The sequence below is a fragment of the Nansenia antarctica genome (genome assembly GCF_963989245.1).
Source record: "Nansenia antarctica genome assembly, chromosome: 19".
In the NCBI taxonomy this organism is placed as follows: domain Eukaryota; kingdom Metazoa; phylum Chordata; class Actinopteri; order Argentiniformes; family Microstomatidae; genus Nansenia; species Nansenia antarctica.
Window position 1 is genome coordinate 4434234 of NC_137692.1, and position 27904 is coordinate 4462137.

Sequence of the window (27904 nt, forward strand, 5' to 3'; positions counted from 1 at the left end):
ATTCGGAATTTGACTGTATCAGAGAAGAGGTAGGCCTATGTCTAAAGAAATCTCATTTGCAATAGAACTGTATGAGATATTTCCATACAACTACTGGTTATTGTTCAATAGCACCCTAGACAATTCAGTAATGATATATTTTTCAGGGATTTCTGTTTTTCTGATAAATGAGAGAAAAGTGATGGAGTCCTATGTTCCTGTCACCAAAAAGTACAATTTCCGTCTAAACTAAAGCTAAGTTTACAGGACTATAATTCAGTATTTATTTAGGTAAATAGTTGTCTGACTATTTGGTGATGTAGGACAACCACCTGGTTCATACCTCAGCAAATCTGAAGAGGAAAGGAGTGATCATTCTCAAGTTATGGGCTTTTTTGTCACCTTCCCCATATTCGGCCTGGTCTAATTTGGCTCTTTTTCAGGGATTGGGGTAGCTCTAAAGAACAACCAAAAAAACATCTTTTCCCCAAAAATAAAATTTGACAACAATCAATTTCATTAATGGGAGACCCTAAAGATAAGAAAAATCATTGTTGTCATTTGCTCTACCTCGGGTAGGGGTATCTCGAAAACTAAAGCCTTTTTTGAGGACTTGCTGCTAGACTATAAGTAAGTAAAGCTTTATTTACATAGCGCCTTTCGAACATGAAATGCAATCTTTTACTGAACAAAAAGTGCCATGGATAAGTGGTGGAAAGTGTTTGTGCTTGTTTATAAAGGGCTGGTAACATGTGCTGTCTGAAATGCGGACGAGAGGGAACTAGTAGGCCTACGTCATGTCATGAGTAATTCACTAGGGTAATGTTACAGAGTTGGCTGGTTAACTAGCCAAACAAAGCCACACCTATTAACATGATTGTATTTGTAATGAATAAGTATGTTATAATGATCTTGTATCACTAACGCAGCTCTGTACTGACCATTGTATCTAGCAGCTCTCTGCTTCATTCATCAATCACTCCAACTCCTACCGTCAGGTCGGCCCTCCGTTGTTGTTCAAGCTACTGTCGCTTTCCCAGTCTTTGTGTAATAAGTGAACATGTTGTAATGTTTGCCCTCTGGCACAGTTATAAACGTAATAAATGACTCGTGTTGTCTTCGGTCTCAGCACTGTGTGCGTTTACTGATCCACCATCTTTGTTTCACGTCCCGCCGTTTCACATCCCGTTTCCTGGTCTCGCGGGAATACCGCTTGTTAAATCGTGACGTGTTTCCGGGTCCAACGTTGGCTGAGGCGCTGTCTTCGAAATGCCGAAATAATAATAATAATAATTCATTATATTTATATAGCGCTTTTCCGAGGCTCAAATACCCTGACAATATGGAGAAAACGGGAAAGTGCTGTGTCCCTTGTTGTATGAATAGATCCCAGTCTAAAAAACGATTAAACTGTCATTCTACCGCTGTAGTTCACAGGTACTCTGGTGCGGAGAATTTCTGGTTTGGACTCGGAAATGGCTAAACGTCACTTTTGACGTCAGAAGCGGATGGCAATGAATGAATGAATGAATGAATGAATTAATGAATGAATGAATGAATGGTCTTTATTGTCATTAATACAGTACAGGTACCATACAACGAAATTTAGTAGGAGGGGCTCCCCTGGTGCTCGGAAAAAGACTAAAGACAAGAGGGCCAAGGGTAAAATAAAAAAGGGAAAAGAGCTGGTTTACATAAATAAAGGCTATGTACACTATCTACTATACTATACAATAAAACACTGTGCTGTACTCTATGCTATGCTATAAATATCCTAACTTTTCCTATATCTGAACCTTATGTACACAAGGGTTGTCATATTGCACATAGTATTGTTGCACATTCATTTAAAGTGTCGCAGTTTGCAGGTTTGAAATGTTCACAGTTGTATTTCAATATTGCACTTATGTTTACAATCTAGTAGCTGCCATCAAGTTGTCTAGATTGTCCAGGGCCTAGAACCTAGGTCTTTGCTGTGTTCAGGGCCTGAATGGCAAGCGGTGAGTTATAATATTATGATTTATAGTATATCAGATGCGTCAGATGTTACAACTCCTTTTTTCCCCAAAAAGTGCTGCCATACACAATAATAATTAGTCTAACAGGTGGATCAATAAACCCACACAGTGCTGAGACTGAAGACAACACAAGCCATTTATTGTGTGTGCGTGCGTGTGTGTGTGTGTGTGTGTGTGTGTGTGTGTGTGTGTGTGTGTGTGTGTGTGTGTGTGCGTGCGTGCGTGCGTGCGTGTGTGTATAAGCATATGTTGAGTGTGTATTGTGTGTGTGAATGTGTGCATTGTTGTTATTATCATTATTAATGTGTCTTTCTCCTTTGTTGCCTGTTAGTTCGTTTATATGTGTCTTCAGTGGTATAGTCTATTTTTTTCTAGTGGGTATACTGTGATTTTGCCCTCCCAGTCAGAGCGACACCTGTCCCGTAGCGACACCCCATAAGCACCACACTCACTTATGCACACAGTATGCATCTACACCAGTGTTTGCTGCCTTGGGGGGGTGGCATGGACTGTCCTTGTACATCAAGCTGCCTCACGCTACAGAAACAGGAGATAGGCTCCTGCCCCCTAAGGGCCGTTAGGCTCGAGAACCATCGGTTCTCAAGGCTACTTATGTGGTCTTGACTACATGTCCACTTTCTCACCTGGTTCTTGCTGTCTCTCTGGTGTGCCGACACCATCCTGCTCTCTCTCATTCTCTCCCTCTCTATCCTCCTCTCTCCCTCTTTTGCTGTCAACCAAAAGGCAAATATAACAACCAGAGTATTTATAATTTAATAAGAGGTATACATTGAATTCATATCAAATCATAACATCATTCTAATTGAATATTGGGTTGCTGTGGGCAATGCAGTCAGATACTGTCTTTACTTACTCTCTCACCTGTAAGAAAATTGTATGTCCAACTACAAAAAACAGACATTTCCAATGAGTGAGGGTTTGTTCCAATGCTTCAATCCACTGTCCATGTACTGTAAATATACCATTATGGTATTACCATAAAGCCCAATTCTAGCAGAATAAGAAAGATTGTATATCTACTTTAAGTAAAATAATAAAGTGCATCCAGTTAGCTCTTTAGCTGGCATGTGTGCAGCAGACTAGCTCATCTAATCACCTCTGAGCACGCTAGCTAGCTTGCTAGTTCTTTGACACTATTATTCACATCATGAAACTATAATCAGACACTTTCTAGTCACAATAATAACGACTAATTTGAACCAACTTTCTCTGTCAGAACACAGTAATTATATTTGCTAACGTTTCAACTTGCTTACTTTCTTCTGCAGAGCTTTCACCCTGCAAAAACTCTCTCGCGTCAAAACAAAACAAAGCAAAACCATTCTCCAGCGCGGCACGAAGCGAAGTGTGGAGGTAGGTCTGGCCCGCCCACCCCAAGGCAATTGTAGGGGAAATACTGAGAGCATTCTGAACGACTGGTTATGCGATAACAAACATGTCAGAAAGTTCGAAGTAAGTGCTTCGTAACACAGACGGGGTGAATTTTATGAATAAAAGTGTGAAAGTTCTGTCACAAAACGCCGTTACGTATCCTCGCGCATTTTTAAGTGGGTATACGCAAATCCTTGGCCTTTCCTAGCGGGTATACGGCGTAGTCCTGCGTATCACGTAGACTACACCACTGGTGGTTGGCCCCTTCCTCCTACTGTTTTTCAAGTCAACTTTGTTATCCTCATGAGTATAACTATTACTATTTGTATTGTTTTGTTTTCCTTCATTGGTTACTGAATAAGAATGTCTTTTGTCTTTTTTTTCTAAATAAGAATATGAATAAGAATGTATTTTTTAGGTGGGACCAACTCCATATTAATGCCCATGGTTTTGGAATGACAAGTTCAACAAGCACATATGGGTGTGATGTTCGGGTGTCCCAATACTTTTTTCCATATAGTGTATATGGAAACTTAATTATTTAAATATTTTATTGTTTATTCAGATTTACATAATTGGAATGCTCTGCCCTTGGATCTTAGATCAGCTGGCTCGGTCGAGGTTTTTAAAAAAACGCTAAAGACTTTCTTGTATAGACAGGCTTCTGGATAGCCCCTAGGGCCTGTCTGTCTGTGTCCTGTTGATGTTGTTGTACACTTGTTTGTTACTTGTTCTTATTTTCACTTGTTTGCCTGTTTTAACCTGCTATGACTTTCGCTCTTTTATTATGCTTTATTGTGTTTCTTCTTTGTTATGTAAAGCACTTTGTGACCCTTGGTCTGGGAAAGGTGCTGTATAAATACATTTTACTTACTTACTTACACCAACTATAACCTCACCCTGCACCAGATCGGACATCAGCTCCAGTCTATGTAAGGGAACCGACAACCCTAATCCCTGATCCAAAACACTCCTGTGTGTGTCTGTCTGTCCCCGGCAAGAAAGGAACACTAACTAACACAAATGATTCAGATGCCCCCAATGTTCCTTCACAGGAACCTTTTCATCAGCCCCCCCCCAGAGATACAAAACTCACCCCCCCAGAGATACAAGACCCTCGGTGATAAAAGGTGCGCAATCTGAATCAATTCATGTCTTATCATACACTCAGGGTTCAAGTCAAATTCAAGACCTTTTTAAGACCTCTTTGAATATAATTTTAGACCTATTCGCGACACCATATGATAGCTTTTTGTCATCCTCGAGGTGATGAAATTAGGGATTCGTTGAAGTCATTTATGATGACATCTGCCCCGGACTGGCCTTCCTTCTAACAGAGTCGATCTGTAGTCTGTATTACCCTAAAGGTAAACTAAGATACTTAGGCTAGAGGCGGAGAGATTCACCCTTCTGTTCACTGTCTTACTTGCTTCCTCCTATTGTCATATCCCACAAATAAGCCTCAATAATAGCACTTAGAAATCATAGGCACATAGGTTCCTGTAGTTAATGACAGCTCTGATATTTTGTTAGGCTAGGCTAACCATTTAGTAGTAACTATAACGTGCATTGAATCTAATGTTTTACAGTTGACAAGAAGGGTACAAGGGACCTTTGTTACATAGGGAATTCCTAATAAATGATGTGCCTGTCTCTAAATCTTGCCACATAACCTTCTACCAAGAACCTTCTGACTGAACAAACCTATTGCTTACTATAGCTTATTTACCTTTGAACCTAGTAATAATATTACCCTCGCCTTAAGCATGCCTATCATCAAGACCCTCACTAGCGCCACCTAGGGGCAAGGCCAGGTAGTGGAGCAGCGAAAGGTCAAGACTCAAGACAACCTCTCTAACTCAGCTTCCAATCGATTGCCTACGGTCATGCCGCATGACATCAATGGTTGCAGAATCTTCCCGCTGCTGGAGAGAGTTCATGCAAGGATATTGAGTCCTTGTAATACCATAATCTAGTAACCTGTTAATCCCTGATATCCAGTTCACCTATTATAAGGTCAATCCAACCGATCATAAGATTGATCTACCCATTACAGAACTGGATACCTTATAGGCTTCGACCCACCCTTTCATAGGATCAGAGGCCTCTAAAGCAGTGGTTTTCAACCCTCTCCTCAGGGACCACCAGCCGTTCCACATATTTGATCTGTTCCACCACCAGCACACCTGATTCAACTAATCAAGTACAAATCATAAGAGGGTTGAAAACCACTGCTCTAAACCCAACCTGGTCTCACACGGCAGCCGTCAGGATTCGACGTCTGTCGTTCGTTTCCAAACGTCGAATTCCGACGAGAAAACGAGCTCTGAAAGCGCAGGGGTGCGCCTGTTATGTGCGCCTGTCGGGCTGCACGCCACATTTTGAGATACACGCGCTTCAACGTTCATTCATTTGGAACTGCGAGAATGAGTAACGTTAGCCCGATTGCACTTGCATTAATAAAGCGTTATATAAATATAATTTATTATTATTATTATTGCCTACAGCTAATTGTTACAAGGTGAGAGCTAACATAACATACGTGTAACGTTAGCCAGCAATAGCTAGACTAGATATATATAGCTAGATATAGTCACTATATAGTCTAAATGCAACCTGGTCTCACACGGCAGACGTCAGGATTCGGATGTAATATTAAACTCCCATATTTATTCTTTAAACAAACAAATCTGGGGGAGTGGTCGGAGTTAACGAGATATTGTTCCAATCCATTACCTGGCCATTACCTGCCTGTGAAAAGTATGAAAAGTTTGCATTGCCTAGCGTATCAAATACCATGACATAGATTCAGACTTTTATGTCTTGAAATCAGAAGTCCTCCCAAGCCAAAGACAAGATAGGTTGTCTTACAATCCGTGCGTTTAATTGCAAACTCCCACATACAAAACCGCCAGTTCACCGAAGCTCTCCTTTCCTCAACGCAACACCCGCCCGCCATTTTAAGCGTACCTAACTCTATGGAGGGTGGATCGTGCCACATTTAAATGCAATACACACATCGGAATGCAATACAGACATCGGAATCCAATACACGTGTAACACTAAATACAATGCAAAAATACGGCATATTTGTGCCAAAATAAAATCAATGTGTATTACATTTGAGCGCAGCGTATTACATTTGGTCATGAGTGTATTCCATTCGAGTGTCGGTGGAAGAGTTTGAAGCAGCGGAGACAGGGTTGCCAGATGGGCTGGTTTTTTGTGGATTTAGCTGTTTTTAGACTGGTTAGGCTCGAAATTGTCAATCCCATCTGGCAACCCTGAGCGGAGAGTCTACAGATAGTATGTTTACAGATATCGCACTGCTGGAGATGCACTCCACACGTTCTTAAAATAAATAAAGCTTTATTGTACTTAAAACAATATTTCGTATGTGTTTATTGAGAGTTCTTTACATCAAATTATATACATCATGTCAGCTGTGTGCCAATCAATCAGGGGGGTGGCACCTGGGGTGGCCAATCAGATTTCAGGGGTGGCACGTGCTACCCCAGGCCACCCCTGGACACGCCCCTGGCTGCACTTGCATTAATTAGTTAGGCCACATCATTAGTTAGGCCACATCATTTTGAGATACGGGGGTAGTGGTGGTCTAGTGGATAGTGAGTTGGACTTGTGATCGGAAGGTTGTGAGTTCAAATCCCGCCTGAAACCACACCACTACTAGTGTGCCCTTGAGTAAGGCACTTAGCCCTCAGTTACTCCAGGGGGAATGTCCCTGTAATTCGTAATTGTAAGTCGCTTTGGATAAAGGCGTCTGCTAAATGGCAAAAATTAAATTAAATTTAAATTAAATTAGATACAACCAACGGAGAACAGATTTTAATAGGCCACATTTTGAGATACAACCAACGGAGAACAGATTTTAATAGGCCACATTTTGAGATACAACCAACGGAGAACAGATTTTAATAGGCCACATTTTGAGATACAACCAACGGAGAACAGATTTTAATAACAACAGCAGAAACAATTGTCATCTTCACTGTTTTATTCGCTGTCAATAGGCCTGTCAAACTAGGCTATTTTACAACCCGACGGCAGTGCGCTTCAACGTTCATTCATTTGGAACTGCGAGAATGAGTAACGTTAGCCCAATTGCACTTGCATTAATTATAGGCTACATTTTGAGACCGGTCGGATCTATTCATACAACAAGGGACACAGCACTTTCCCATTTTCCCCATATTGTCAGGGTATTTGAGCCTCGGAAAAGCGCTATATAAATATAATGTATTTATCAAAGTGGGTGTGGCTTAGACAGTTAGGGGGAGTGGCTTGTATCAAAGTGGGAGTGGCTTGTATCAAAGTGGGAGTGTGTCAAGTTTGAAGAGTGTGACTCTTTCGCAGCCCCTTCCCTGGGCCCAAACGTACCCCAGCACTTTAATTCAGGCTTTTGGGCCTGTGTGACATTAAAGGTTAAAGGACTTTAGCGTCGCAACCGTAGGTGCCACAGACACGGTTCAGATATTTTCCGACTCGGCTCGGCCCCACCGACAGGCCACACCCACTTTGATACAAGCCACTCCCCCTAAGTGTCTAAGCCACTCCCACTTTGATACAGGCCACACCCACTTTGGTACAAGCTCCACCCACTTTGATACAAGCCACTCCCACTTTGATACAAGCCACTCCCCCTAACTGTCTCCGTTGGTTGTATCTCAAAATGTGGCCTATTAAAATCTGTTCTCCGTTGGTTGTATCTCAAAATGTGGCCTATTAAAATCTGTTCTCCGTTGGTTGTATCTCAAAATGATGTGGCCTAACTAATGATGTGGCCTAACTAATTAATGCAAGTGCAGCCAGAGGCGTGTCCAGGGGGTGGCCTGGGGTAGCACGTGCCACCCCTGAAATCTGATTGGCCACCCCAGGTGCCACCCCCCTGATTGATTGGCACACAGCTGACATGATGTATATAATTTGATGTAAAGAACTCTCAAAAAACACATACGAAATATTGTTTTAAGTACAATAAAGCTTTATTTATTTTAAGAACGTGTGGAGTGCATCTCCAGCAGTGCGATATCTGTAAACATACTATCTGTAGACTCTCCGCTCAGGGTTGCCAGATGGGATTGACAATTTCAAGCCTAACCAGTCTAAAAACAGCTAAATCCACAAAAAAACAGCCCATCTGGCAACCCTGTCTCCGCTGCTTCAAACTCTTCCACCGACACTTGAATGGAATACACTCATGACCAAATGTAATACGCTGCGCTCAAATGTAATACACATGCTCAATGGAATACACTCGTGACCAAATGTAATACACATGCTCAATGGAATACACTCTTGACCAAATGTAATACGCTGCGCTCAAATGTAATACACATTGATTTTATTTTGGCACAAATATGCCGTATTTTTGCATTGTATTTAGTGTTACACGTGTATTGCATTCCGATGTGTGTATTGCATTCCGATGTGTGTATTGCATTTAAATGTGGCACGATCCACCCTCCATAGAGTTAGGTACGCTTAAAATGGCGGGCGGGTGTTGCGTTGAGGAAAGGAGAGCTTCGGTGAACTGGCGGTTTTGTATGTGGGAGTTTGCAATTAAACGCACGGATTGTAAGACAACCTATCTTGTCTTTGGCTTGGGAGGACTTCTGATTTCAAGACATAAAAGTCTGAATCTATGTCATGGTATTTGATACGCTAGGCAATGCAAACTTTTCATACTTTTCACAGGCAGGTAATGGCCAGCTAATGGATTGGAACAATATCTCGTTAACTCCGACCACTCCCCCAGATTTGTTTGTTTAAAGAATAAATATGGGAGTTTAATATTACATCCGAATCCTGACGTCTGCCGTGTGAGACCAGGTTGCATTTAGACTATAGTGACTATATCTAGCTATATATATCTAGTCTAGCTATTGCTGGCTAACGTTACACGTATGTTATTTTAGCTCTCACCTTGTAACAATTAGCTGTAGGCAATAATAATAATAATAAATTATATTTATATAACACTTTATTAATGCAAGTGCAATCGGGCTAACGTTACTCATTCTCGCAGTTCCAAAAGAATGAACGTTGAAGCGCTTGTATCTCAAAATGTGGCGTGCAGCCCGACAGGCGCACATAACAGGCGCACCCCTGCGCTTTCAGAGCTCGTTTTCTCGTCGGAATTCGACGTTTGGAGACGAACGACAGACGTCGAATCCTGACGGCTGCCGTGTGAGACCAGGTTGCTAAACCATAACCCGGCATTGACCAACCCTCTCAGAGGGTCAGATAAAAGTCTTCCACTCTCATTATATTCCTCCTAAATCTGTCAGAGTGACGACGTGGCTGGGAGGTGGGAGAGTGTGCTAGGTAGTGTGGATGGTCTCTCTCTCTCTCTCTCTCTCACTGTCCCTCTCTATCCCCCTCTCTCTCTCTCTCTCTCTGTCCCTGTCCCTCTCTCTCTCTCTTTCTCTCTCTCTCTCTCCCTGTCCCTCTCTCTCCCCCCAACCCCTATCTCTCTCTCTCTCTAGTGTGCTAGCTAGCGTGGATGGTGCTGTTAAGAGACGGAGGACAGTTAGTTGTGTACAGTGCAGACTCAGCCCCACTGCGGACCCCAGGGATCCCTGTCAGAACCTGTTAGACCAGGAGAGGAGGGATGGCCTGTCTCTTCTACAACCTCTCTCTCTCTCTCTCTCTCTCTCTGTCTCTCTGTCTGACTCTCTCTCTCTCTCTCTCTCTCTCTCTCTCCCTATATTTCTCTCTCTCTCTCTGACTCTCACTATTTCTCTCCCTCTCTTTCCATCCCTCCCTCCCTCTCGCTCCCCAAAGATTATACAAATGCTACAAGTGCCTCTCTCTCTCTCTCGTGCTCTCACTCTCTCGCTCTCTCTCTGCGCATCTCTCTCTCTCGTGTTCTCTCTCTCTCGCTCTCTCTCTGTGCATCTCTCTCTCTCGTGCTCTTGCTCTCTCTCTCTCTGTGTCTCTCTCTCTCTGACTCTCTCTGTTTCTCTCTCTCCATCCCTCCCTCCCTCCCTCCCTCTCCCCAAAGATTATACAAATGCTACAAGTGCCTCTGTCTCTCTCACTCGTGTTCTCTCTCTCTCTATCCCTCTCCCCCCCTCCCTCCCTCCAGCCCTAGGCAGCTCAACACAGGGAAGGTAGCTAGGCTACTTAGAGAATGCCAGCAGTATGATTGGCAGCAGAGGAATCAGTAGGCAGCAGCTGATTGCTTCTCTACTCAGTCTGAATAAAACATCCTGCCACTAGGAGCTGCCTTCACTCCACACCACCCTGGTCAAGTGGCTCTGAAGGAGACGGTCCATAACATCAGGCCGTCATGGTCCTCAGAGGTTAAAAAAAGAAATAAAGAAATAAAAGTAACACAACTCAACAAGCCTGCCTGTCTGTGTGTGTGTGTGTGTGTGTGTCTGTCTGTGTGTCTGTCTGTCTTTCTGTCTGTCTGACTGTGCCTGCCTGCCTGCCTGTCTTATTAAATGTTTTATCTATTTACTTCTTATATTTCCTTTTATTCATTGTAACTTTTATTTTCTGACTATGCTGCTCTTGCTGTATTTTAATAATGTATGTAAAGCACTTTGAATTGCCCCTGTTTTTTAGTATGAAATGTGCTGTACAAATAAACTTGCCTTGCCTTGCCTGTCTGTCTGTCTGTCTGCCATCTGGTTAGATGCCAAACAGTGTTTCTTTGTCTCAGCCTGTGTAATGATAATAAAGTTGACTCTAATATAAAACAGAATAAGGAAGTTAGACGTGGGCGTAGGTGTCCACAGTGATCTCCGCTCAGGTGAACATCAGACGGAGAAACAGGTGAGTCTTAAATGATCTGGAGGTTTCTTAGACATATATGTATTATATATACTGTGTATATATATATATATATATATATATATATATATATATATATATATATATATAAAAGATGAATTAATGAATCTGTTTGATTATATGTTCATATTCTGAATCTATCTTTAATCAATAGTTTAGTTTGACAGTTTTTACGAGTGTAAGAAAGTAACATTCTCAGGCTTCAGTTCCTGACTTTGCAGCACAACACAACAACACAACAACACAACAACACAACAACACAACAAGACAACAAGACAACAGCCCAACAGCACAATGGAACAGAAGGTACCAGACTATGATGAACTCCGACAGGCTCTTTTTCCTTCTCCTTCTCCACCTAAAGCAGGTATTACAGTGTGTGTGTGTGTGTGTGTGTGTGTGTGTGTGTGTGTGTGTGTGTGTGTGTGTGTGTGTGTGTGTGTGTGTGTGTGTGTGTGTGTGTGTGCGTGTGCGTTAGGGGTGCAACGGTTCTCGTTTTTTTTACGGACGGTACGGTTTGCCTTCCACGGTTCAATACACTAGTGAACCGTGACGGTTTTCGGTTTATCCTGTGTTTCATTCAAAGTCGGAGGTGGAATTGGTCTGGAACGCAGTTGCTTCTTGCTCAAATATTTGTTCATAGCGAGCGGAGTTGAGAACAGTGAACAGAAACGCATGTCGCAGAAATGCTTCATGCGTGTCGTATAAGCGCATAATATGCGTACAATGCATATATGGGCTACAGTTGGTACAGCTCTCATAGCTAAAGTGCATTTTTACTTTAATTTCTATCTTTCCAGTCGTCAAGCCTAAGAGGCACATTTGTGACTCAGTTGGTGAAAAAAACCACTCGCATACGTGAAACCAGTGGTGTAGTCTACGTGATACGCAGGACTACGCCGTATACCCACTAGGAAAGGCCAAGGATTTGCGTATACCCACTAGAAAATGCGCGAGGATACGTAACGGCGTTTTGTGACAGAACTTTCACTTTCATTCATAAAATTCACCCCGTAGACCTGTGTTACGAAGCACCTACTTCGAACTTTCTGACATGTTTGTTATCACATAACCAGTCGTTCAGAATGCTAGTCTCAGTATTTCCCCTACAGAGCCTTGGGGTGGGCGGGCCGCGAATTTGCGAAACCTAGGATGGTAGGGGGAGGCAGGGCAATACCGCTACCTGATTGGTTGGCGAAGCACTCCCTCATTTCGCCAGCCAGCTGGACTGAAAAAATCAGGTGTAGTGCTGAGGCACAAATATGTACATTTCAAGCCTGCAAACTGCGACACTTTAAATAAATGTGCAATAACACTATTGTGCAATATGACAACCCTAGTCGTCTATCTGTACAGTATAGTATAGTGGATAGTGTACATAGCCTTTATTTATGTAAACCAGCTCCTTCCCTTCTTGTGATTTTTTTAAAAGTGTTTTTTCCCCTTTCCTAACACCAGGGGAGCCACCCCTCCTAAATTTCGTTGTTTGGTACCTGTACTGTAGCAATGACAATAAAGACGATTCATTCATTCATTCATTAATTAATTAATTCATTCATTCATTCAAGTGTCTGATTATAGTTTCATGGTGTGAATAATAGTGTCAAAGAACTAGCAAGCTAGCTAGCTAGCTCAGAGGTGATTAGATGAGCTAGTCTGCTGCACACATGCCAGCTAAAGAGCTAACTGGAGGCACTTTATTATTTTACTTAAAGTAGATATACAATCTTTCTTATTCTGCTAGAATTGGGCTTTATGGTAATACCATAATGGCATATTTACAGTACATGGACAGTGGATTGAAGCATTGGAACAAACCCTCACTCATTGGAAATGTCTGTTTTTTGTAGTTGGACATACGATTTTCTTACAGGTGAGAGAGTAATTAAAGACAGTATCTGACTCTATTGCCCACAGCAACCCAATATTCAATTAGAATGATGTTATGATTTTATATGAATTCAATGTATACCTCTTATTAAATTATAAATACTCTGGTTGTTATATTTGCCTTTTGGGTGACAGCAAAAGAGGGAGAGAGGAGGATAGAGAGGGAGAGAAGGAGAGAGAGCAGGATGGTGTCGGCACACCAGAGAGAGAGAGAGCAAGAACCAGGTGAGAAAGTGGACATGTAGTCAAGACCACGTAAGTAGCCTTGAGAACCGATGGTTCTCGAGCCTAACGGCCCTTAGGGGGCAGGAGCCTATCTCCTGTTTCTGTAGCGTGAGGCAGCTTGATGTACAAGTACAGTCCATGCCACCCCCCCCCCCCCCCCCCAAGGCAGCAAACACTGGTGTAGATGCATACTGTATGCATAAGTGAGTGTGGTGGTGCGTATGGGGTGTCGCTACGGGACAGGTGTCGCTCTGACTGGGAGGGCAAAATCACAGTATACCCACTAGAAAAAACTAGACTACACCACTGCGTGAAACCGCTATAAATAGCTCTCAAAATAGCTCTCTTAATATGTATACTTTGTGGAATGGATTCATTGTTCTTGTTTCCGGAGGCTATCGGTAATCAGCTATCGGTTTACATGGCTTGTAAATATACTTTCGTTTTAGGACGTGTTCAAAAGCAAGGACTGTGTGATCATCTAATTATGTGTGATCATCTAATTATGTGTTTTTAGCATGTTGATGTTCTATCACTATGTTATAATGTTATTAAAATACAGTTTAGACCTTCGTAGCGCTGTGCTTTGTTAGCCGCTAGCTGTGTATTGAACCGTGGAACGCGAACCGTACCGTCCGTAAAAAAACAGAGAACCGTTGCACCCCTCATTTTTATATTTGTTTATATTATACAATATACCAGTAATATTCTGGAATGTGTCTAAATATTAAAGTTCCATAAGTATATATGGAATGATATATATATATATATATATATATATATATATATATATATATATAAGTGTATAAAAACTGAGGTTCATACCCTCTGAGCAATAGACGTCTTTTCAACCTCGCGTCTACGCTTGGCCATCATATAAACCAGCTATATTACGGCTATATTTTCTACTTATCTTAAATGCATGAAAACCGTTATTAAACCCCTCTAAACTGTCAGAATACGTCCCAGACGTCATGTAGTATGAGATTCATATAGTCTAGCATAGTTATCCTAGCAGAAGTGGTGGTTTAAATTGCGTCTATACGTCGCTGTCCTTTAACCCAGATAAATGCGGTCTGTGTCTAAACCTGTTTTAGTCTAGCAGCACTTTGAGTTTAAATTAATACCCTAAACGCCTGTAGATTGTCAAAATATGTACCAGACCGTCATTTAGTCTGAGATTCCATGTAGTCTAGCATAGTTATTCATGCAGAAGAGGTGGTTTAAATTGCGTCTATACATCGCTGTCCTTTAACCCAGATAAATGCGGTCTGTGTCTAAACCTGTTTTAGTCTAGCAGCACGTTGAGTTTAAATTAATACCCTAAACGCCTGTAGATTGTCAAAATATGTACCAGACCGTCATTTAGTCTGAGATTCCATGTAGTCTAGCATAGTTATTCATGCAGAAGAGGTGGTTTAAATTGCGTCTATACATCGCTGTCCTTTAACCCAGATAAATGCGGTCTGTGTCTAAACATATTTCTACTCATCTTAAATGCATTAAAACCGTTATATATGTGTGCTGGGCTGGCGCTGGCAAAAAAGTATCAAAACTCGAAAGGTTCGATACAATTGGATGTATCAACTCGTCTGGGACGTATTCTGACAGTTTAGAGGGATTTAATAACGGTTTTAATGCATTTAAGATCGAACCGTGGACCAACTGAACCGTTGCACCTCTATTGTACATGTGTGTGATAGTTCAACTGTCAATCAATCGGATGTCAACAACGCAGGCAGCCCAAGTTAGCATGATCCAGTTGACCATAAATTACAGAAATCACAGAGTGTGGCTTTTAAGTGATAACCATGTCATTGAAGTGTTACTGAATTTCTGTGTTATAGTGACATTACCAATACCAGTTCTGGCTGTTGTTGGGATCTATATATTCATGTTTGGAGTCATCGCAGGAGTGCAACTGAAGGCTGCCTACCACAGGTTTCAGATCTACTTCAGGAACAATTTCATTGCAGCCATGACAGTTTCTATTGTTGTGACACTTGTATTAGTTTTTATTGTTATTCATTTGGTCGTTACGTTTTACCCAGTGGATTTTTATTTTATTTTTATGTTTATGGTGTTATTAGCTTTAATATTTATACTTTGTAATGAACTTATCAGACATAGACATAGATTCTAGACATAGAGACATAATTAGACCCATACTGTAAGCAACAACTCTTTACATGTTTGGTTTTTTAGCTAGTGTTGCGATTGGTTTGTCCCTGAAAAAAAAAAAAGTGTAATAATAAGTGTAATGTATAGTAAAATAATGTAATATAATAGACATTGGTTGAATAAAATATATTATTTTAAACAGCATTAATAAACAATCCAAACAATTAATTGAGTTGTCTGTCTGTCTGTCTGTCTGCCTGCCTGCCTGTCTGTCTGTATGCCTGCCTGTCTGTCTGTCAGCCTGTCTGTCTGTCTGTCTGTCTGCCTGCCTGTCTGTTTGTCTGTCTGCCTGTCTGTATATGTTTAACCAAATGTTTCAACTCTCCAGGGCCCAGTGGTTCAGAACCTTTAATCTGGATCAGAATGATCCTGACTCTCTTTGGCTATCCAGGATCAGATCTGGCTGGCTGGTTCTGAGTCTTACAGGGGAAACCAGACAGACAGATCTGATCCTGGATAGCCAAAGAGAATCAGGATCATTCTGATCCAGATTACATTTGATTTGATATGTTTATTTGAGAAGGGACAGTGCAAGTTAATGAACAAACTCCATGTATTACAGTGCTTCAGTGTTTGTGTGTTAAGAGCTGATCAACTCTCTGGTCCTCAGTGCTTCAGTGTTTGTGTGTTAAGAGCTGATCAACTCTCTGGGCCACAGGATGAACTGATGCTTCTGGCAGCAGAACCACTGACAACCATGTCAAGGCAGCGGGGAGAGAGACGGAACACTGGTTAATAATGTCCACATGTTCACCCATATGCAGCCTTGCTCTAGACCGACAGAAATATCCCAGAATGCCAACACACGCACACACGCACGCACACACACACACACACACACACACACACACACACACACACACACACACACACACACACACACACACACTCTCTCTCTCTTCCAAGCTCCTCCAGGTCTTTAATGTAAGAGCATAGCGTGAGGACCATTGCCACATTCACCTTTCACTGGGTGTGCATTTATATAAGCTGTATACCAGCTTTTGTTACTTGTCCAAAGTAAAGAGAGAGGGTTGGGAAGGGACAAAGATATCGGGTCTTATTAATCCTCTGAATTAGAATGACTAAACATTATTAATCCTCTGAATTAGAATGACTAAACATTGCGTGAGCACAACCGAGTACTATAGACTGTATCTAGGGCTGCGTTCGTAAATCTGCTCTGGAATCTGGTCAGCACTCATGGAATGCCTCTTGTCCAATCAAACTACTTGGTCCCTTTATGACGTTGAATCCAGTGTGCGCTCCGGCGCTCTCAGAGCGACTTTACGAACGCACCCCCTATAAATGCTTGTCTCTCTACGCTACATTAACAAGAGAAAGCATTCTGACAAAAGTACAATGACAATCACTACACCTTGGATGTATTCTGTATAGCCTATAAGCTATAACCATTGTCTGTTTCAAAAACACAGTAAGTTAGCGGTAAAGAATATACACTATGGGTTTCAACTGCAATTGTGAACATGTAATCTACCTCAATTCATCAACCTTGTCTTGCATCAGCCTCCTGCCACTCACTGCACTCCTGCTGTTGATTTAAGGTTTTAAATGTTCTTCTTAAGTTACATTGATTCAATTCAAAACATCTAATGCGTCCACACCGCCGTCCACCAAAGCATATAGACTTTGGTTTGGTCACTTTGTGGCAGTTGTGACATTCGTTGCGTATGAACTTATTGCGTATGAACTCGTTTCGTGTTTATTATTCAACTTAATCAGTGACCTTAAGTGGTGTTGGAAGTCACCTGTTTCCCCCTTCCCTCTTACCTGTCAATAAATACCAAGCCTGCAGATGGATTTCAACACACGCCATCAAAAAACGGTAAGTCTACACTTTTCATGATTAGCCTTACGGAAAAGTTATTGTATTGGTTTAGTTAAGTACAAAAATTGAGATGATTATGTTGGAAATATTAGGATGGGGACTAATTTGAGTCCCTTATTTTTCCAACACAGTCACTATTTTTTTAAAAGATTTAACATCCTTTTTAAATGAATCTGTCTAGCAGTTTATGTAGCCTATTTATTTATTTTTTTTGTATGTGGAAATTAGACATGTATTGTATTCCCAGTATCACTACTACTATGTTATTACTGCGACTAATGGAATGTTGATAATGTGTGTTGGCTGAACTCTTATATGTTCGAGCTAAAATGATGTCTTAATATTCCCTGATAGTGTGTTCACTTGTGTAATTATACTTGTGTAATTATGCATTACCAGATGTATCCCCTAGACCAGTGGTCACCAACTTCTTTTTTTTTAAGCCCAAGATCCCTGACCTCGGCCTTGGTGAAGGCAAGATCTACCTATTGAAGCGTTGAGAGAAAAAGACAGCCAAGATAGTACTTTAAACTTAATGACGTTTATTTGCCTGTATTTTAATTAGATGCAATGCATTGGTCCAACATTAAAATTGATGCAACAACAAAAAAAAGACTGTATCAAGCATATCAGGCAGCTGTCTTGCTTTAAGAATTGTACATAACTGAAATTCAATTCAAAGTTTGATTATGTCATTTCATTACAACACAAAAAAATAAAGGCATGGAATGATGGAATGTATGATAAAATCATTTTGTTCATAGTAACATTAGCCAACGTTAACAAATTGACATTCTTGACATTTTGACACTTGACTGACTTAATTATTATTCTTACTTATTAACATTGACAAACATATTTACAATTAGCATTTTATAAAGTAGAACTGTAATGTGTACTTTCTCAGTCAGTGCTAAGTGCAGTCATCTTATGCAGCATCACTTTTCACATCAAAACAAAAGTAAAACTAATGTGTACTTTCTCATATTATTAACATTGACAAACATATTTACAAGTATAGCATTTTATAAAGTAGAACTGTAATGTGTACTTGTGTCTCAGTCAGTGCTAAGTGCAGTCATCTTATGCAGCATTACTTTTCACATCGAAACAGTCATGTTACTCACTCAAGTCAGTGTGATGGTTGTGACTGGATACTGTCTACAAGTGCTTTGTAGTTTGGCTCATAGCTACTGACTGCCAGTCTGAGACAGTCTGTGAGGTGTCTGTCAGTAAGGTGGCTCCTGTACTTTGATTTGATTATTTTCATCTGTGAAAATGACATTTCACAGAGATACGTGGATCCAAAGTAGGCACTCACTCTTAGTGCACATGCAGTGAGAAGAGGAAACTTCTCTCTGCTGACAAGTCCCCAAAAGTCACTGTCCCTTGGTGTCCCTTGGTGTGGCGTGACAGTTGGATGTCTGAGGCCATCTTTTTCAGTGTTTCATTTGGAGAAAATATTTCCATCACATCTTCTTCTTCTTTCGTGTAACGTCAGAGGTCCAACTCGGTGTCGCGTAGCCATGCCCGCATCTCTGGTTCTAGGTCGAAGAGGCTGGCTTCTGAGGGTGGTCTATATAAGGGGCAGATGGTGATTATGTGGTCGGCGGTCTGCTCTGGGTCACCGCACTCGCATGCCGCACTGTCCGCCAGGCCCCACGCCTTCATTGATGTTTTAAAGCGACCGACACCAGTTCGTAGACGGTTCAGTGTGGTCCATTGCCGGCGTGGTAGGTCGTCTCCTCCAATGGCGCCATCTCCTGGGTCCCAGATGTAGCGGTGGATTCGGGAGGGCCCGGCTGACTCCCACTCCTGCTTCCAAGCTGCTGCCAACCATGCATCTCTGGAGATGTCCTCAGAGGTGGAGTTGAGCATGGCTTGTGCTGCCTTGTTGTAAGGGTGGCGGGTCTTGAGTCGGCTTGGAGGTGCTGGTGTTATGGTGGTGTTGTGCAGGATGTTCCAGTCATGCTTTTGTGCCTTCCTGGCCAGGGCGAGGGTGGCAGCCTCCCGTCGGAGGCCGGCCGGTGCTATTCCCGCGAGGACTGGCAAGAGGGACACAGGGGTAGGCTTCAAGCATCCAGTAATTATTCTGAGGGAGGTATTGATAGCCACGTCGACCTTTCTCGCATGAGGGCTTCTGCTCCAGACTGGGGCGCAGTATTCCGCTGCAGAGAAGACCAGGGCTTGGGTGGATATTCTCAGCGTCTTAGCGGAGGCTCCCCAGGTTGTACCAGCAAGGCGGCGGATCAGCGCGGCCCTGGATGTCACTTTGGCCTTGACTTCTTCCAGGTGTTGTTTGAAGGATAATGTCCGATCCAGGCGCACTCCAAGGTACTTCGGGGATTGCTGGACCTCCAGACATTGTCGACGCGCACCTCAAGTTCCCTCCATCACATCAGTGATGCATTTCTTAATAAACTCTCCTTCATTGTATGGCTTTTTAGCACGTGCAATGTTCCAGGCCACTTGATAGGACGCAAGTGTCACTGTCTCTGATTGCTTAACCAATATTTGGAACAACTTGGTCTGTGTTTGTGTCTGGCTTTTCAAGCTGTTTAATTTACCATTGCGAAGTTCAGTGTCTTTTGGAAACTCCTGGTCAATGTTAGCATGCGTTGTGCTGAAATGGCGCTGGAGATTGGAAGCTTTGTAATGTGCCAACGATGTTTGGCATATCAGGCAGAATGGCTTTCCATTGCGCTCCACAAAGAAATATTCACTCTCCCACTCGGCTAAAAACTTCCTGTGCTCATCTCCATACTTGCGTTTAGCTGTACATTTCTTCCCTGACATATTTTGTTGTTGTTATCCGTAATTTGTCAATAAATGAACTGTCAAAAAGCTGTGTTACGTGACAGCTTCTCCTCAGAACGGACAATTAGGGAACAGTGTTGCCTGATTTGGCCGATTCCAGCCCAATCGAGCTACTTATGATCACTCTGGGTGGGTTTTTAGACTCTGGTTGGGCTGAAAAATCAATCCAATCTGGCAACACTGTTAGTGACTCGAGATGATCCTTGAAAAAAAAGTATCGGGTTACAGCAGCGTGCAGCAAGACAGAGGCCGCGTTCGTAAATTCGCTCTGAGAACGTTGGTGCCTCCACGTCTCTTGTCCAATCAAGTTACTTGGTTCCATTATGACGTTAAACCCAGTGTGCGCTCCGGCGAATTTACGAACGCGGCCTGTCAGAGAGAGCGCTACACCAACACTTTTAATGAATGGATTGAAGAGCCGCACACAGACAGCCAAAGAGCCGCCGCGGGTTGGCCACCCCTGATCTACAGGGAAAGTCTCAAAGATCTACCAGTCGATCGCGATGGACGGGTTGGTGACCACTACCCTAGACTAACAAAGTAAAGACCCACACGTAGATAGTACATTTTTATCCTTTTTATTTGATTGATCATTTGTATGCTCAAAAGAGAGGAATGTAATGGCTAAAAATGCTCTAACGTGTCTTCCTGTTATTCCTGTGTATAATCAGTATATCCTAAGTTGATTTGTTCCTGTACTAACGTCATAGACTAAAAAGTTAACAGTATGTTATCTAATCTAACTGCTCTGGAGTTCTACATGAAGGCAAGTTTGGACATTGTGTTCGCAATTTACCACCTTACTTCTCAGTACAGAATGTGCTCATTCTGCCGGGTAGGCCGGGTTAAATCTGCCACTTGACAAGATAGTGTGCCCATCTGCTAGTACTGAGAGAGATAAGGTACACACCAGCTCATTGTCTGTAAATCACGCCACCCTCGAAGGAGGGCCGGCTGACCTTGTGCATCTGGTCGAGTATAAGATGTTCGTGAGAGCCGGAATTCAGGGCTTCTTGCCAGGACAGCTCTCATGACACTTCTGTTGTGTACTGTTGTTTAAGAAGTCAATACTTTGCTAACTATTTTGATTAAACCTTATTAACGAGTAAATACTGTGTACCATCTTGTTGGTTTCCTGTCTCACCTGAGGACCGTATGGTTACATTTCCATTACACATGTATAGGTGAAAGGTATGAATATATATTATTATTATTTTTCAAGTTTCTGCCCCTAAAGTCAATGCTGTTGAAGAGGATGACATCGACAGGTCTACTAGTATGTCTACTAGTACTGGCCAGCGCTGGATATAGCTCAGGTAGAGGTATCTTTTTGTTGTCCATCCTTAATATTAAACAGAAACAATAGCTTGGTTAATATACTCATACCTTCCTTCTAATCACCACGAGACTCATAGGACATTTTCCCTAACAATTATCAACATTGCTTTTTGTTGTTATTGTTTTGTTATTATAAACTCATGAAGTTTGATTTGTTGTTGTTACTGAAGTGGGAATAGAAACAGTCGGTGAAAAGAAAATGCTCAGATAAAAACTCAAACTCGAATTACTAGCCCACTCAATGACTAAATACTCATAAAAAGGTTAATGCATTTATTGCTAAGGCATCTACCGCTGCAGAGACCACACAGGCATATAAGATCAATCTAACATAATGTGACGCCATTTTTTTTTTTTTCTGCTCTCTGAACCACAGACCTCAAAATATAGGCTAAGGCATCGGAAAATGTAGACGTAGGCTACCCCTGTTCCCTCAACCCTAAGAAGGGGGCGATCAGGGATCATCGGGGATGAACATCAGTGACGTTTCTTAAAACATGTTGTCAATTCTCACAGGTTTAGTGGGCACAGACTGTAAGGCGTGTCATGAACAAGCCACCTGCAAACCCGTATCTGGCCAATCCGTCGAATGCACCTGTAAAAAGGGCTTCTCCGGTGACGGCTTCTCCTGCACACCCTCACCTGCCGGCTCACCTGTAGGCGGCCACGCCCCTGTCTCACCTGTAGGCGGCCACGCCCCTGTCTCACCTGTAGGCGGCCACGCCCCTGTCCGCCGTCGCCGCTTCTCTGACAGTTCCAGCTCTGACGATGTCAACAACGTGCGCGCCACGTGCGGCTTCTACGAGTGTGGATCTGGCGAGGACTGCTTCACCAGCTCCGGCTACCAGGAGTGCGCCGACCCCTGCAAGACCTACACGGAGCTCAACAACAGCTGGCGCAGCACCCAGTACAAAACCCGCGACAGCGACAGGCACTGCGACCGCTACGTGAAATGGGACGGCTGGTACCGCTTGTACGTGGACACGGTCAGCACGGCCATGCCCGAGACGTGCGTGGATCCGTTCATGTGCGGCACCCAGGCCCCGATGTGGCTGGCGTCCCCGCATCCGACGATCCGGGACGGGGTGGCCCAGAGGAAAGTCTGCGCCAGTTACCGGGGCAACTGCTGCTGGGTGCAGACTACTCCCATCCACGTGAAGGCCTGCCCCGGTGACTTCTATGTCTACAAGTTTGTAATACCGCCGGGCTGCTACTTTGCCTATTGTGCAGGTGAGGTTTCATACTTAATTTCTTACCGTATAAGGTCCCATATACTGTATGTCTTGTGGTCTATCTTTATTTTAGTTTTTAGTTTTAGACGATTCTTCAATTGTCACTTTATTTTGTTGTTGTTGTTGTTGTTGTTGTTGTTGTTGTTGTGGTCTGAGCTTCCGTAACGCCTGAATTTCCCCTCTGGGATCAATAAAGTATCTATCTATCTATCGATCTATTTCAGGTGTTTTCCAAGTTTATTTTAGGACTTTCCTTACAGAGTTAGATCAGTGTTAGGATATAGCATGTTGATTTGTGCATTTTGAATTGTGATCATAATAACTTTAATAATTGTATTGAAATAAAATTCAGTCATTTATTTATTGACAAGATCCATTTATGGCTCTTTTGTACATGCCAATATGCTCCAGTCCAGCATATTTCATATGTTCGACAGGCTCTTTTCTTACCGTGTCTTCTGAACTGTATCTTTCAGCTGTGGCTGCCCCTACCACCCCAGGCCCTACCACCATACCCCGTACCACTACCACGACCACACCTGACACCACGACCACACCTGACACCACGACCACTGTTACTCCAGCAGCAACAACGACAACAACAACACCTGACACAACGCCACCAGAAACAGCCGTTCTCTATTTCACAACAACAACAACAACAACACCCGTCGATTACACAACACCACCAGAAACCCCGCCCCCTTTCTACTTCACCACCACACGTGCGAGTGCAGTGACGACGACGCCGGAAAACGGCAACAAGACGACACCGAAAGCGATGTGTCCCCACTGTGAGGCTGGCGAGAGCTGCATCAGTGACGACGGAGCCACCTGGAGATGCGAGAGGCCAGGTGAGTAAACGGTGACGAGGCTCCTCCCACAATCAGCCGTCCTTTGCATATACCTCATTTGCATATAACCTCATTTGCATATCTCATTTGTACATACCTAATTTTTTTACATTCATATACACCATACTGTACATAGCTACCTTAACTGTACATAGCTGACTGTTATCAATCTCTTGTACTTTAACTACTTATTACTACTACTACTTATTTATTGTTTATATTGTTTCGTATTATTTTGTCTTGAAGCACTTTGCGACATTTGTCTACGCCTATTCTTTGCAGTAGGCTGTACAGTTATGTCCGTCAATATGTTATATTCAATATGTAAGCAAAGACAAAATGTGATATTCTTAATGATTCTTATGTCTTGATTAAACACAACCAAAAGTATATTTTGCATGGTATTGATCTAATTCGATGATCACTGTTACACTACTGTCAACAAATGGAGGTCTACAGAATACCACTCAGGGTACATCTCCATTTTGGGCATTTAGTAGACACCTTTATCCAAAGTACATTTGTCTAAGTAAGTGAATCATCTGTCCATCAGTCATCGCAAGAAAAGTAATCTATGCCAGGGCCCACTGGCAGTCATAATGCTAGAAGAAGGAATAATTAAATTCTACGGAACAATTAAGTTCTAATAATAAATAAAAAAAGATAGTTATTTTTTTGAGGGGTTACTTTGGTTAGTAATGATGGGTTGGGGCTTAAGTATTAAAACACATTTTCACCTTTGCTTTTTCTCCTCTTCTCTCCCAGAGAAGCCCACTTTACCAGCCCCGGAGCTGGAGTGTGGCCAGGCCATTATACTGGTGGGTCTCCGCACGTCTTCCCTTGCTGCGGTCGGCCTTGACGCCGCCTCTGCCAACCTGGCTGACCCTCGCTGCCACACCCACCAAGAACGTGACGGCATCGTGTGGTACCAGGTGGAGCGCATAGAGGGCAACTGTGGAAACATACTGCAGGTAGGTGGAGCGCATAGAGGGCACCTGTAGAAACATACTGTAGGTGAGGAGAATTAAACTCTCGATAGATAACAGATTTCCAGTTGAATATGTTGTCCTCAACAAAGGGCGGATTCTTCACTAGGATGGATATACATGAACACTACACCAAAGCTACGTTATACTGGACAATGTACAAATGTAGCTTTGGTGTTTGTTTTTTTCTCAAATTCTGGCTCAAAATCTGAATTTTAGAAACTTATTGAACTGGAGTTACCACAAGATCTCTTCCAGGATATTCCAGTATCTTCTATCTAGCTATCCAGTAACTTCTATCAGTGAGACTGCCAATGGCCCCAGGCCTGAGCTAGATTACTCTTCCTGCTACGACTGGTGGATTGATGATTCACTTGCTTAGTCAAATGTATTGATTGTAAGTCGCTTTGGAATAAGATGTCTGCTAAATGCCCAAAATGTAAAGTATCTAACATTCTTCCTGTTTGTTTGTTTGTTTGTTTGTTTGTTTGAATGACAGACCAACGGTACCCATGCCATCTACTCAAACAGTTTGTTCGTCTTCCCGATCCAAAATGTCTACTTCACCCGTCCCGTGAGCGTCCCTTTCTCCTGCGTCTATCCTCTGGGGACCAACGCCAGCCTGGACGCGGCCATCAGACCCTTCCTCTCGTGAGTGGCTTAGGGAGACATCACAGTAAACAACAGCAGCTAGGGGTAGGGGTGGTCTAGTGGACAGTGAGTTGGGACTGGTGATCGGAAGGTTCGGAGTTCAAATCCCACCTGAAACACCACCACTAGTGTGCCCTTGAGTAAGGCACTTAGCCCTCAGTTACTCCAGGGGGAATGTCCCTGTAATCTGTAATTGTAAATCGCTTTGGATTAAAAGCGTCTACTAAATGTAAAAGAAAATCACCAAAATGTAATAACAACATATTAGTCCAACAGCAACACAAGATATTCCACATATTGTACAGTATATTAGAATACTAAACCATTGGTGTCATTTTCTTAGGGCTGTGCGAATCTTGCTAAATATTTGTGTGTGTGTGTGTGTGTGTGTGTGTGTGTGTGTGTGTGTATGTGTGTTGGGGGGGGGGGGGTTGTGTGAAAAGAGACAGTGTGTTGAGACTACATTTGATCTATGCGTTGATGTATTGATATTTTATGATAAGGATTTTAAGATTTAATGTATTCTTTATTTTCATTGTAAATTGTTATGTTGTTTTATCCCTGTTAACTGTGTGCTGCTGCTGCCTGCCTGTCTTGTCTTGACACTCTTGTAAAAGAGATTTTTAATCTCAATGACTGAGTGACTTTTCCTGGTTAAACAAAGATTAAATCAATAAAAAAATCAATAAAACGTTTAGTATTTAAACCTTGTATTCCCCAGGCTGAAGGATGAGGTAACTGGCAAGGGCTCCAAAGTCAGAGCCTCCATGCTCCTGTACCACAACGCCAACTACACAGAGCCTTACCCAGCAGGCCAAGGGGTCAAACTGGCAGTGGGCTCCGTCCTGCATGTGGGCGTGACCGTGGAGGAGTCGGAGACGGAGCGGTTTGTGGCGGTCCTGGAGGAGTGTTATGCAACACACTCATCCGACCCCGGGGACCTCATGCGGTACTATCTCATCCAGCTCAGGTCAGTTGTGTGTGTGTGTGTGTGTGGTGTGTGTGGTGTGTGTGTGTGTGTGTGTGTGGTGGGTGTGGTGTGTGTGGTGTGTGTGGTGTGTGTGTGTGTGTCGTGTGTGTGTGTACATCGGTGTGTGTGTCGTTTTAGGCATTGTGTATATTAAGCCCTGTTTTTCTTCTAGGTGTCCTAGTGAACAACGCCAGGTGACAGTGGTGGAGAATGGATCATCCCTCCAGGCACATTTCTCTGCTCTGCTGTTCCTGTTCCAGGGGAACTACCAGGACGTCTTCCTGCACTGCAACCTGAGCCTGTGTGACCAGAGGAGCTCCTCCTGCTCTCCAGTGAGTCCTGCACTCCACCTCCTCAATCTCTGACTCTCTCTGGTCTCTCTGACTCTCTCTGGTCTCTCTCTGACTCTCTCTGGTCTCTCTGACTCACTCTCTGTCTACTCTCCAGGATTAGGTTTAGGGTTAGGGTTAGTCTAGGTTAGGGTTAGGCCCAACCCCAATTCACCCCTTGGCCCTACTACTTAGCCGTTTTTTTCACGTTCACGTGTAGGCTGTGCAGATTGACACGGGTAGGAGCACGGGTTGCTAGCCTACAGAGCACAGCTATTCTGTCATGAACTGGCCTGGTAATGAAGCATTGTTGTTTTCTATTTGATGACTCGTTTGATCGATTGATAGCGGGAAACTTAACTTCTAGCGTGAACAAATCTCTGTGCTTTTCTATGATACTACTGATGACGTATCTGGGTCGTGAAAGGTTATCCCAATTAATTGAGGAGGATTTCAACCACTACCCCTTGTAACTCTTGCCCCTCTGAGGGGCAAGCCGAAAAGCAAATGGCATTCCAAAACAAGGGGTAGGGGTTAAAATGAGAAATGGGATTGGGCCTTAGTCTGGGTTAGTTTGGGTTAGGGTTAGTCTGGGTGAGTTTGGGTTAGGGTTAGTCTGGGTTAGTCTGGGTTAGGGTTAGTCTGGGTTAGGGTTAGTCTGGGTTAGGGTTAGTCTGGGTTAGTCTGGGTTAGGGTTAGTCTGGGTTAGTCTGGGTTAGGGTTAGTCTGGGTGAGTTTGGGTTAGGGTTAGTCTGGGTTAGTCTGGGTTAGGGTTAGTCTGGGTTAGGGTTAGTCTGGGTTAGTTTGGGTTAGGGTTAGTCTGGGTTAGTCTGGGTTAGGGTTAGGGTTAGTCTGGGTTAGTTTGGGTTAGGGTTAGTCTGGGTTAGGGTTAGTCTGGGTTAGGTTTAGGGTTCTGTTTTCCCTGACCCAGTGTGTGTTCTCTCTCCTTAGATGTGCTCCAAAAGGAAACGCCGTTCTGCCCACGAGTCCGTCCCCCTGAAGCCTTTAACCATCGGACCAATCTCCTGTAAGTATGACCCATTCTGACCAATCACCTGTAAGTATGACCCATTCTGACCAATCACCTGTAAGTATGACCCATTCTCACCAATCACCTGTAAGTATGACCCATTCTGACCAATCACCTGTAAGTATGACCCATTCTGACCAATCACCTGTAAGTATGACCCATTCTGACCAACCACCTGTAAGTATGACCTATTCTGACCAATCACCTGTAAGTATGACCTATTCTGACCTATAAGAAATTGTCAATCAAAACATTGATGTCAGTGATGGGGGATCCGACTATGCGTCTGTTTTTGACTTTCAGATATCGAGAAACTGAATTGAGCGCCATGGATCACTGAGACAC

General features: G+C 43.0%; 1 protein-coding gene across 1 annotated transcript; it reads left to right on the top strand.

The window, feature by feature from the left end:
* Positions 1-22004: 22004 nt before the first annotated feature.
* Positions 22005-27576, top strand: LOC308174274 (pancreatic secretory granule membrane major glycoprotein GP2-like; the record flags this gene model as incomplete). The annotated part of the gene is made up of 7 exons (XM_080549347.1): positions 22005-22737; positions 23477-23593; positions 24359-24564; positions 25079-25230; positions 25952-26200; positions 26373-26532; positions 27481-27576. 7 exons carry the CDS (start codon positions 22005-22007, stop codon positions 27574-27576), a joined length of 1713 nt encoding a protein of 570 aa, XP_080405473.1.
* Between the last annotated feature and the right edge of the window lie 328 nt (positions 27577-27904).